This window comes from Chenopodium quinoa, unplaced genomic scaffold (assembly GCF_001683475.1).
Source record: "Chenopodium quinoa cultivar QQ74 unplaced genomic scaffold, ASM168347v1, whole genome shotgun sequence".
NCBI classification, from domain to species: domain Eukaryota; kingdom Viridiplantae; phylum Streptophyta; class Magnoliopsida; order Caryophyllales; family Amaranthaceae; genus Chenopodium; species Chenopodium quinoa.
In genome coordinates this window covers 1,570,866-1,584,305 of record NW_018745523.1, presented here as the reverse complement: position 1 = coordinate 1,584,305, position 13,440 = coordinate 1,570,866, and the positions used below count along the sequence as shown (strand labels likewise).

At 35.4% G+C, this 13,440-nt stretch overlaps 1 protein-coding gene across 1 annotated transcript; it reads right to left on the bottom strand.

The window, feature by feature from the left end:
* Positions 1–5,754: 5,754 nt before the first annotated feature.
* LOC110715601 (alkane hydroxylase MAH1-like) lies at positions 5,755–8,725 on the bottom strand. The gene is made up of 2 exons (XM_021894191.1): positions 6,369–8,725; positions 5,755–6,328 (listed from the first exon to the last, which is right to left on the bottom strand). Exons 1-2 carry the CDS (start codon positions 7,435–7,437, stop codon positions 5,892–5,894), a joined length of 1,506 nt encoding a protein of 501 aa, XP_021749883.1. The 5' UTR covers positions 7,438–8,725; the 3' UTR covers positions 5,755–5,891.
* Between the last annotated feature and the right edge of the window lie 4,715 nt (positions 8,726–13,440).

Here is a 13,440-nt window from a genome sequence, read left to right as displayed (position 1 = left end):
TAAAAAGATACAACAAAAGACGGCATGCAAGCCGGTAAATAACATTGATTGGCATACTGCCGCAGAAAGGTGGGAGGCTCGCCTAAGGCTAAGGAGGAGTCTTCTCCGGCTGAGTTTGGCTGGCTTGGCCCTCTTGATGATCATCTGCCTGCTCCTCATCATCAGAAACTTCATATCCCTATTCAGCAGCCCAGTCTTTGAAGCGAGGCGGTGGAGCATCACCCAGTTGCTGGGCATCATACACCTCAGTGGCGTAATCATACCTCAGCTTATAGACCTCAAAGTCTATTTCTGGGTAGAGGAGGCCCCAGGTGATCTTCAGCCGGGCCAAGTTTTCCCGTTCATTCTCCTCAGTTAGCCGGGTCTGCTCCCGGGCCAGCTCATCCGACTGCTTGTTGCGCAGGGTCATGAGCACGAGCTTCGGGCGGTCATTGTCAATCCGGAGTTGGGCATTCTCCTTGTCAGCATCTTCTAATGCCTTGAGATCAGATTTGGCATCTTTCAGCTGCTTGTCAAGGTCATCAGCCCGGCTGTTAGCTTCATCGTTTGCAGCCGTCAAACTCCGGATCAGCTCCTCCTGTTTCAACTCTACTGCTTTAATCTTTAAATTACACATATAATCAGAATGTTCAGCAAAGCTGAGGTTTTCTAGGGCCCTCCGTTTGGCGTCATTTACCTCTTCTTGCTTCCGCCTGAAGGGGCCTCGGAGATTGTCCACTCTCACCATAGCCTACAATAACAGCCGGTTTATGAGTTACTTAGTCAAAATAAAGATTAAAGACATCAAGATAGAGAAATCATGTACCTTTGCCAGAGAGCCCATTATCCGGTCGAAGTCTACGACCTGCAGATCAGGTATTTCAGTTCGTTCCTTACCAGGAACTTCCGGATGGGTCTCCGGCTTGTTCTCCTCCCTAATGGTTGCCGCACCGCCTGCAACCTTAGGTGGCTTGCCACCCTTCGATGCCGTAGAGGATTCCGGCGCTTTCTGCTGTTCTGAGCTTTCACTCAGTTTCTTCAGAACAGCAGGGGATTTGCCCTTAGTCGTTGGACGACCGGATTGGGCAGAAGTTTGTTTCTGGGGGGGATCCTTCCTAGCGGCTTTGGCAGCCGGAGCCTTCTCCAGATCATCTCCCTGCCTTTTGAGCATCTTGGAGAATGATCGAGGAATTCTCTTGACGGACTCCTGAAAAAGAAGCAAAATTCAGGTATACCCAACCGGTATATATATATATATATAAAAATGCAAACATAAAGTCAGGCGGTCTTACCCTGCCTTTCTTCGTATCTTTAGCCTCAACGGCTGCCTTTTTGGCAAGGGTCGCCTCCTTGCGCAGTTGCGCCGCAGATTTAGCATGAGTCTTATCCTGGTCAACCATCCTCAGGGCTTCTTCTGCAAAAATAAGAATTTAAAGTTAGAAAGAATTAATGCAATTTATAATAAAATGAAACAACAATTATTCCGGATGAGAAGTACTCTACCCCTGGGAAACATTGTACTCAGCCCGCAGGCGGACAAGAAGCACTCGTCCTTGAAGAAGTCCGGACGGGGGATCCAGTTCTTGGGAACAATTATGTGAGTCCTATCCCCCATGGGCTCAGTTGTGGTTTCAAAAAATCCCGGCTCCATGATCTGCTCCTGGGCTTTAGTAGATAGTGCCGGGAGAGGGCATTTACGCCCAAGAAGAGCCGACTCAGTATTGTACCGGCGCAGTGTCCGGTTGTGTCTTAGGGTTGGAGAGGAAATCAAATAGAACTTGTCCTTCCACCCGGACCACTTGGACACTTTGTCCAAAGTCATTAGATATTGGGGCAAGGTAGTCAGTGTATACCATGCCCCATGGTCGCCTGGGGCCTTGCTCAGGTAGTGCATATGAGCGAAGGCGGAAAAGCTGGGGTTCAAGTTTTGGAACTCGCAGGCGGCGATGTAACTTAATATGTTCACCCACGAATTAGGGGTGAGCTGCCAAACCCCCAGATCATACCCCTTGAGGATTTTCCTAATCCCGGGGTGGAGGGGGAACCGGAGGTCGGCTTCTATAACCGCCTCATAGCAGATGAAGTAATCATCTGCATGGTCAATGTCGTCCCCCCAAGCCATCACAGCATCAGCCAGAGGGACAATAACTTCCCAACCCCTTCCAAATGGATGTTTCTCTTTAAAGGCTCTGAACCCGCTGTTAAGAAGGGCAATGTTACTCGGCAGCATCCGGGTCCTTTTGGGGTTGGGATTGTCAGCAACTTTGGGCGGCTGCTGATAGTCAGCCGCAAAATCTCCCTGGTCAGAGCCGGAGGATTCCGCTCTTAATCCCTGGCCAACCTGAGCGTCGCCGGCTTCATTGGAGGAGGCGGCTCCTTCGCCGTCCACTTCTCTTACTCCAGAGCTCTCGGAGGTAGAGGGAGTCTCTTCATCAGATCCACTCTCCTCCCAATTCCTCTGTTCCCCATCCGGGAAAACCTCATCGGCTGGCACTCTCATGGCGCTGGCTTTTAGACCGCCTGGCCGTTTGTTTTGTTCTGGCCATTGTGTCCTGCACAGACACAGAGTGGGAGGAATTCGGAGATGAGCATATTGGTTCCGACAGTCCAAAAGAGGCACCCCCTGTTCTAGATTTAACCGTTCCGGGGGATCGGCTGAGTGTCCTAGGCAGTGCCGAGTGGGTGGATTGGGAACTCATTTGTATTTTCTATTTTCTAAAGAAAGCCGGGCATACAGGCGGAAAAAATGGTATGTAAATTGAAAGGGAGGAAAGCTAAAATGGTACAGGCGGTTACCTTGCTTTGACTCTGAAAAATCTGAAAACCGCTACAGCCGGTGAAGCGGGTGATGTACTGCTAGCGGGTAACTTTCTATTTATAGAAAGGAAAAAGGGGGGAAAATTTTGATTTGAAATTCCAAATTTTACCCGTTACTGTTCACCTATGAAGGTGGACACGTGTCACAGGCCCCACGTGACATTCACGTGCGACCTGTGAGGGGCAAATGTTTAGGGTATTTTTACCCTAGAAGCGTGGACCAGTGAGAGGTCGCCACGTGTCGAGCTCAGGATGGTCCATGTGGCTCAACATCCTCTTGACACTTGGGCGTCCTCAGATATGTTTCTGAAATGGCGGCTTTCAAAGGCCCAAACTATTAGGAGCGCCGTAAAACGGCGCAGCCCACTAAACTCTAGGTCAAGTGACCTAGGTAGGGGCACATTTTCCAACGACCCTATAAATAGGGAGATATTTCCCCATTTTGGGGACACATTCGATCATTTATTACACCCTCATTCTCTTACATCAGAGAAAGACCTGAGCTTGGAATCCGAGCAGATACCCACCTGAATTTCCGTTCTTTATTCCGTTTCAAGTTACTAACTTGATCGTCGGAGGCGGAGCTCCAACCACCCAGAGTCTATGTTATTTTGCAGGTACAGCTCAGCCGGATCAGACTTTGTGACGTAACTCTCCCAAGGGACAAAAACACCCAAAACAGTTGGGGTTCAGAAATTTTTGGGGGTTCAGAGGTTTTTGAAGGGCGTTCAATGGTTTGTGATTGGGGTTCAGAAGTTTTTATAGGGGGTTCAGAGGTTTTTGAAGGGTGTTTAGTGTTTTATGGTTGGGGTTCAAAAGTTTTTTTAGGGGGTTCAGAGGTTTTTCTAGGGTGTTCAGTGGTTTGTGGTTGTGGTTCAGAAGTTTTTGAGGGGGTTGAAAGGTTTTGTAGGGTGTTCAGAAGTTTTTGAAAGGTGTTCAGTGGTTTGTGGTTGGGGTTCAAAAGTTTTGTAGGGGGTTCAGAGGTTTTCGTAGGGTGTTCAGTGCTTTGTAATTGGGGTTCAGAAGTTTTTAACAATTGGTTTCTTCTTAGATACATCATCGAATTTCTTCTTTTTTTTTTTTGGTGTTCTGATGTTGAACATTTGACTAATTGTACAATTTAAACAAATTGCAAACTTAAATAATAAATTACTTAACATCTTTATCCTCTTCGGTAGGAGCAGATAATTTTGATTTTCAACCAAAAAAAAATTTAAAAAAATTTATTTTAGTCAAAAAGATAATTATATAGTAGAATATAGTTTCAATTTTACAATTTGTTGAATTATGTTAGCAAATTTATTTAACATAAATGTAGGAAAATAAAAAAAGTTAAGTATTGTTTATTTTTTTGAAGGTGTTTTTGTGTTTTTTTGTCATGGTACATTGCAGTTTGTAGAGAGGGAAAAATGGTGAGAGGAGAGAGAAAATACAAAAGAATTCATTGAGGAAAGTTTTTAATTTATGAGAGGATAGAGAAAATTTTTAAAATGAAACAAAAATAGATATGACATTTTTTTTTTAACTTAAATAAATTTGACAGTTGGAGAAAGAGGAACTATTATTATAAAAAAAAAAAAAAAAAAACCACTTCGTGGGCTTCTTTCGTTTCGGCTTCTTGTGTTGGGTGTGGATTGGACCAGGTACACCTATTTCTTTGTGCACCATGGTGCACATAATACTAATTGTTTCTAGTATATATATAGCAATGAGGGGATTTGGCAGATTTGGGCTATTGGGTATGGGCTTACTAATGTTATATGGGTTGAAGTTTATTATTATTATTATTATTATTATTATTATTATTATATATATATATATATATATATATATATATATATATATATATATATATATATATATATAATTCGGACTATTTGGACTTAAAAAATTTGAGTCCAAATCCAATCCAAAATTTAAAAAGTCCAATCCAAATAGCTTATTTGGATTGGATTTCGGACCGGAGTCTGAATAATGGACACCCCTACCGGGCACCCTAGACCCTATCTCTTGATATTTTGATTATTATGATGCCATATATGAGTATTATTTTTTGAATATATTCGATATTATTCTTTATAATCATAGATACTACGTATATATTTTATTTCTTCATATTTTGCAGTTAGACATACAATTGAATGATTGATAGTGTTTTTTGCAAATCATACAAGAAAACTACTCAAACATATTATATTAAGAATACAAATGAATTAGATCTAAGAAACAATTACAAAATACAAAAAACCAGTAGTAGATATGGCTTGTTTAATTTAGTAATTGACTGTTAGTTGTTGGATGCTGGCGGTTTCTCTTGATTGGTTTGATCAAGTGTTTATGTTGGCTTTTTTATGTATGTTGGTTGTTTGTTTGTCGTCAGCTTTTAACTAAAAATGTTTGGTAAAGCTTATTGTTAGTATTAAAATGTAAGCGCAAGTATAAAAGCCAATAATCACAAAAAACCATGTTTAATGGCTAGCTAATTTAGTATAATGGCTAGCTTTTTAGCCAACAAAAAAAACAATTAATCAAATATATATAGAATGTTTGACCACATTGAAAGCCAATAGCATAGAAGAAGCCAACTACCGAACAAGCTCATATTATATATTGTAGTGTTGGAAGTTACTTGACATTAAGAAAGTTCGTTCATTCTTCTACAGTCGTACAATCACCATTTCATTAAGAGGATGCCCCAGTTTCTCATGGTGAGAAACAAATTTTGTTTCTCACATGACATTTTCGTAAATAAACCAACAACTTTATTCAATTTTATTCAAATGTGGAGCCCACGATAATGAAAAATTTGTTGATTTATTCACGAAAATGTCATTATGAGAAACAGGGAATTTCCCTTTCATTAAGATGTTAACATGATGTACATTATAAATAAATTTTAATTGGATAAAAATTATCTGCTACACTTAAAATTTTATATTATAATTTAAGTAACACATTTATTTCAAAACAAAAATAAAACTCGTACTCATTATAATTATAGAAACAATGCAAATTCACAATACAAAACAACAATACATCAAATTTACTACGATAATCGTACTCATTATCTTCAATATTCACGCACTTTATTACTATCAACAACGAACAATTTTAACCTTAAAACCATGTTTCATTTGAAGTTTAAGGGAGACATCAGGAACAATTTGGTGTCCTTGGACAACTTCTATATCATACCTTTGAATTATGGCAGCTGCAACAATCTTTATTTGGGTTAAAGCCATGTCCTTTCCTTGACAAATCCTCGGCCCTGCCCCGAAAACAGAAAACTTGTACGATGGCTCGAACTTAATGTTTCCTCGTTCCGTTATCCATCTCTCGGGCTTAAACTCGTTACAATCATCTCCCCAAATTGATTTCAACCTTCCTTGTGCATACATGTTGAAGATGATTTGCATATTCGGTTTCACTTGATGACCACTTGGAAGTATATCCGATTCAATTGAATTCTTGTGGTTGAATGGAACTGAAGGATATAATCTTAATGTTTCACATATTGCACCATGAAGATATACTAGATCATTTTTGTGCTTAATAAACTTTTTTAAAAAAACCGTTGTTATTATTATTATTATTATCATTATCTTCGTCTCTGTCTACCATCATAACATTTAATTCCTCCCTAATCTTAGTGATAACGTGGGGGTTCTTGGTAAGTAGAAAAAATAACCAAGATAAAGCAACACTAGTTGTATCGCCTCCTGCTATGAAAAAATTTAAAAACGCATCCTTTAAAAACTCATCACCGTTACTACTATTTATTGGAGTTGTGTGATTTTCTACCTCATTCATATAAATTTTCAATAAGTCGTCGAATATTACCTCACTTTCTTCTTTAGGATTACCGAGTTTCCTTTCTTCTCTCTTCATAGCTATGATCTTGTTAGTGAAATCGTAAATCATTTGGCAATTTTTTTGGTATTTCTCTTCTCCTACACCCAACCATCTCATAAATTTCCACATAGATGTTGGCATAGCATGACGCCGAAAAATCACCTCTTCTACATCATTCACGGCTTGGAAGAGTGGAATAGGTGACAAATCGAGTGAGAGAAATTTAGGGTCATAGTCCAAGAGAATGTTACATACATTATCAAAAGTAAACCTTTTAAACGTATCATACAAGTCGATTTCAACACCATGCTTAGAGACATTATCGAGCAATGGGATGAGTCTACTTTCCATCTCTTCCCAAATTTTCTTCATAAAAATTGAATTGAATTTGGGATGGCCGAAGAAAGAATGAGCCAATCTTCGATGATACCGCCACAAACTAGAATCTGAGTTAAAGATCCCATCTCCAAGATATTCAAAAATGTCGTTAAATTTAGGACCTTTGACATAATTTCCGAAGCTCTTGCTAAGCACATGGTGAAAGTTGGAAGGATCAACGGTAAATATAAAGTTCATGTTGCTGAACCAAGGGCCCTTAAATACAAACGTTAGCTCTGATGATTTCTCCATAATTTCAATGAAAAATTCATTGATTCTGTGAAAATTTAGGAAGAGTGTAGGAAGCATCCCAACAAGAGGCCAATTAGTTGGGATACCATTTTTGTTGCGAAAAAAGCAGCAAAAAATAATTAGGGAAATGAGAAAAGTAATGACAAAGAAGTATGTCATTGTTTGCTAAGAAATTATAGTTCTTTGAAAGGTTTGGGGGGAGAGTGTAAATGGGCTTATAGTTCGCCTTTACGTGAAAGAGTTCTTTATATAGAGAAGTTTGTGAGAGTGAAGTATAGTTTTTTTTTTTTTTTTTTTTTTTTTTTTTTTTTTTTTTTTTGACGAAAGAGTGAAGTATAGCTTAAGCGGTTATAGCTTCCTTAAAAAAATATAGAGAAGTTTGTGCCTTACTTTTCCAAATTTAGTGCCTTACTTTCAAACACCATCATTTTTTAGTTCCTCATTTTCAAATTTAGAAATTTCACTCACATTATATATTAGTTCTATCTCTCAAAATATACATAAGGGTTCCCATTTATACTTGACTCATTTACTTTTCAAATGTTTTTATTTCTCATCATACCCTACTAAAATGTTTTTTTTTTCCACCTAAAACTCTGCGCACACCGAAACGGATGGAGTATATGCTATTCCCTTGTCTACCCTTTTAAAATATATATTGGTTTTTGTCCAAAAAAAAATAAAAAAATAAAAATTGGTTTGTATAATGTAGAAGTGTCAAATTAAAACTAACCCAACCAATTCAATCTGACTTGAAAATAATTCAATTGAATTTTGACTCATATAGACAAAGTTGTTTAGCATGATTCAACTTTGAAATAAACCTAATTTAAACCCACCGAACTCGACCGAATTACCCGAATTGAAACATCTACCATGACACTTTAGAAATTTGATAGAGTTACATTTTTTTCATATTATCTTAAATACAAGTCTAGGCCGCATGACGAAGAAAGTTCCATTCAAAAAATATATGGCAATAAGAGGGGTATATAACCGCCTAGTCTTATAAAACGTTTAACTCTCTCTTCTTTAAGGTAATACTTCAAAAAACACTCCCTCTCATACGTAAGTTCTTTAATTCATCACTTAAGATTTTTCATGAGGGTTATTAGAGTGCATTTCACACTTTTTCTCACATGAATCAATTGGTCCAGTGTATTAAGTCATTCTTGCCTCAAACCGTAGACCTGACACCGATATCATGATTGATACATATTTTCGTCGCATATGTCATCTAGAATGAGTTCGCTTCACAATGCAAGTTAAAGTTGGTTTTATCCCGAAAAAAAAAAATAAAAAATAATAAAAAAAATTTAAGGATGTCAGTACCCGCCCCATAACAACCCATGGGTCTTGATTTGGTGGATGATGAGGCGGGTGGATTTTAGATTGTACTCGCCCCATCCCCGACCCCCCCCCCCCTCACTTTGTACCCAACTATCCACCCCATTCCCACGTCCATATATTTTTAAAAATAAAATTATATACATTTTATAAAAAAGATTATGTAAAATAAAATAGTAAATATAATCTTTGTAATACACTTATTTATAAGCAAAAAAATTTATAATATTAACAATAATTTTTTCTTTTTATAATCTTTTTTAGTTATGTAGGATTGTGTATTTGAGAAGCGAGAATTAGGCAGGTCTTAGCTGGGGTCGTGAGGGTGGATATCCAAGTGGAGGTGGGGCAGGGATAATTTTTGAATTGTACCCGCCGGGGCGAAGATGGGGATGGGTATAAAAATTTTAGGTGGGAACGGGGATAGTAAGGCCAACATCCGCCCCACCCCATTGACATCCCTAATTATATTACAATAGTCTAGTAGCCCCAATAGCCTTAAAAAGTGTTTAGTTATCTTTACTTTTATCAATGAGAGACACTTATATGTATTGTTTTACAAGATTACATTCAACATATTCTTATTAGGAGTGAAAAAGTTAAGGCCTCGTCGGGCCTTAACATCATATCTCATGCCCAAACCCACAAACAAGTGTTGTAAGAGAAAATCTGGGACAAGCGTCTCCCGTTTAATGGTTTTGTCGGGACAAAGTGAATCTTGTGGGCTTTTTCCGTACTGAGTTCGGGTTTTACCTACTAACATGAATCGGGTTGGATCGTAGTTGATCACCTCTAATTCTAATGATAATATATACATATATTTTTAATGTAGATGAAAACTCAATTGGGATACTCTCACGGTTTAAAAAAAAAAAAACAAAAACAAAACATTGTTTGAAGTTTATAGATTAATTAGATTAGGTTTGGAAATATTAATTTCTCATATCAAATCTTGCTGGATACAGTATAAACGGATTATTTCCTCTAGTTCGGTCGATTTCATACCTATACACCTCTATTTGTAAGCATGTTGTGTGTATGAGCTCCACAAAAAATAGTGTGCGAATACAGGTTGTGCAATTAATCAAAATATACACTCAACAATAATATAATGCTGGCTACAATTGGTTTTTTTTTGAAGAAATCTATACTTATTATTATTATTATTATTATTATTAAATTTTTTTAGAGCAGATTTTATTATTATTATTATTATTATTATTATTATTTATTATTTATTATTATTATTATTATTATTATTATTATTATTATATATTAAAAAGCGTTAGAATTCTTACCATCTCATCTATTGATTAATAATGTTTTGATACCCGATTCATAAAAAATATATATGGATTGGAGATATGAACATTTAATGATTGCGATTCTTAAAAACAGTCGAGTCTATTATTTGCTAATTTAATAATGTTCATCAATGAGGTAATGCAAACAAGAAAGATTAACTATTGTAATAAACTAATTTTAGTTATTAAATTATTTTGATAATAATTATGTCTTTCTTTTCATTATATTAATTATAAATTATATACAAAAGACATGTTTAAATCTTTAATATATATAATTAGTCAATATAATAGTTGTTCCATAAATAATTTATTTAAAAGTTTGATAAAAACTATTATATAAATAATAAACAAATAGTGAATAAATGGAATAATAATAAAGAATGAACATATCTTTTATAATCGTAAGACACCTACAAGGTGTATTGTGATTATAAGATGGTCGTATTTAAAAATTTATATTGAGTTCAATTTCAACAAAAACTATCTCCTTATACTTTGTAGTTAGTTTTCAAACTATTTTTAGATAAAAGGAGTATAGCCATATAAATATCAAGACTATTGATCAAATCTCATTATCATGTTGATAAGCGTATTTTTTTAGATTTAGAATGAATTCAATTAAACCATTATTATTGTTACCAAGTGTTTTGTTACAAGGTTTGGGCCGAAAAACAATTACCTCTCGTACTGCACCAGGCAATGATTTCCACCTATTTGTTATCTAGCTAAATAAAATATGTCTAATGGTATTATTTGACCACCCAATAGTATTACCCAACATTTCCAACAAAATTTGTAAAATCTATTTAAATACGTAGTATTAAATTATTAATAGTGAAAGATCTAGTTTGTGTACACAAGAATAGCTACAAACTAATCGATCGTGAAAGATTATTAATAGCCTTCATATCTTTTGTTATCAAACCATTATCAATCACATGGATGGAAAAACTCTAAGGACATACGAAATAATTGATCAATTGAAAACTACAGTTTTTATTATACAATCGGTTGGGACGAAGAGAAGAGAGTAGTTGGAGGGAAAGCGAAGCACAGGGTGCAGTGGTTCATTAATTTCCTAATGTATAATGCTTCATTTAATTTGAACAAAAGTTATACCATTGATGCATTTAAAGGATTGAAAAAGGGTGTTGGATGATAGTCGGAATTGGCGACGGCCGCGCCTGGGTTGAGCTCTGTATTGAAATTATAAGTAAGAGATGAGAGAGAGGTAAGATTTCAATTCAATTATAAGACTGGAGTTACCTATGACTGATACTAAGAAATTTATTTTTGAAGTTACCTATGACTATGACACTAAGAAATTTATTTTATTTTTTTTGCGAAGTAACACCTAGCCATTGTTTTTGCTGTTTGACTCGGTTTTCAGGCATTGACCAGCACGTGTTTTGGCGGCAAATTCCCTCTTTCTTAATTTTCCCCTTCATTTTTCCCCGCCAATTGAAAGAACATTGTTGTACAAAAATAACCATATATACACATTTAATTATACTACCTTCGTTCATATTATATGTAATGATTATATATTTTTCCTTTCTACTTTATGTCAAACCGTTGCAAATAATATGAAACGGAGATAGTAGAAACAATAATGCAAATTCACAATATAAAACAACAATACATCAAATTCAATGATTCCATCTCAACAATCATGCACTTTGCCTGCGCTTTATTACTATTAACGTAGAATAATTTTAGCCTTAAAACAATGCTTCACATGAAGGTTAAAGCCACGTTCTTTTTCTTGGCAAATAATCCTCGGCCCTGCCCCGAAAACCAAAAACTTGTTCGAAGGCTTGATCTTAATGGTTCCTCGTTTTGTTATTCGTCTCTCAAACTTAGACTCGTTACAATCATCTCCCCAAATTGATTTTATCATTCCTTGGGCATTGTTGGAAGACCATCTTAATCAAAAGCTTAAGCTGAGATGGTTGAGATGGTTCACTAACAAGCATAAATGTCGAAGAAGACTTGCATAAATGTCCAATATAAATAAATTCTTGTGGTTGAATGGTACAAAAGGATCCATATTATATTAATGTTTCACATATAGCACCATGAAGATATACTAGCTCATATAATGTGCTTAGTAAACTTCCTTAAAAAAATGGCCATTATGATTATCATCGTCTCTTTCTACCATTATATATACTGTAGCATTTAATTCCTCTCTAATATTATTAGTGCTTTGTAAGAAGGTAAAAAACCAAGATAAAGCAACACTAGCTGTATCTTCTCATGCTATTAATTTTTTTTAAAAAAACGTGTTCTCTAAAAAAAAAAATTATCACAATTACTAAGGCCCGGTTCTTTAGAGCTGCTGCTGAGCCCTGCTCTGCTCTGCTCTACTCTGCTCAAATTAAATTTGCTCTGCTCTGCTCAAATTAAATCTGCTCTGCTCTACTTTGCTCAAAAGAAATCTGCTCTGCTCTACTCTGCTCAAATTAAATTTGCTATGCTCTGCTCAAATTAAATCTGCTCTGCTTTGCTCAAAAGAAATCTGCTCTGCTCTACTCTGCTCTATTTTCAAATAATAATTAATAATAACAATATTAATAATTAATATTCAATAACAATAATTAATATTGTATTGATGATAATAATTTATTATTCTGAATAATTATTAATTTTAATAATTATTAATATTAAAAATAATTTTAATAATTATTAATATTTATTAATCATAATAATAATTAATGGTAATAATTATCAATAATAATATTTAATAATTCAAAATATTAAGAATTAATATTTAAAATATTATTAATTAATAATTTCTAATAATTATAACAATTCTTTCAAAATAAATAAATAATAATATTAATAACAATTTCTTTTATAAATATTTGATATTAGAATCACAATGTGTAGAAACATTTTATGTGGATATTGATGGTTAGTTCATTAAGTTGAATTATTTTTCAAATCTTTCCATACAATTTAGGAATTAAAAAAAGAGAGGTTGTTTTCAAGTAGTACTTTGCAAATCATTATTATTTTTAGTGTTAAAAATATATGATTAAGACAAATTTATAAGTAAAATCATTATTACTCATTAAATCATTAATAATAATAACAATAATAATAGTATTAATAATAATGTTGAAATCTTCTCTGCTCGGCTCGGCTCTGCTCTGCTCTGTTATCCTGAAATCTGCTCTACTCTGCTCTGCTGACCCCTGCTCTGCTCTGCTATCCTGAAATCTGCTCTGCTCTGCTGACCCCTGCTCTACTCTGCCCAGAAGCTCAAAAGAACAGGGCCTAATATTTATTGGAGTTGTGGGTGATGTGGGATTTTTATATAATTCATATAAATTGTCAAATATTACCTCACTTTCTTCTTTAGGGTTGGGAGAGTGGAATAGGTGGCAAATCGAGTGAGAAATTTAGGGTCATAGTCCATAAGAATATGACGACATACATTATAATAACCAAACCTTTTAAACACATCTTGTAAGTCGATCTACTCTCTCATATACTTTCTCTG

Excerpts from the sequence above, each read along its gene's own strand:
- LOC110715601 (XM_021894191.1), bottom strand. The coding sequence starts at position 7,437 with ATGACATACTTCTTTGTCATTACTTTTCTCATTTCCCTAATTATTTTT. Across the intron at positions 6,329-6,368 it reads TAATAATAATAATAACAACG|TATATCTTCATGGTGCAATA; the intron begins GTTTTTTTAAAA and ends AAAATGATCTAG.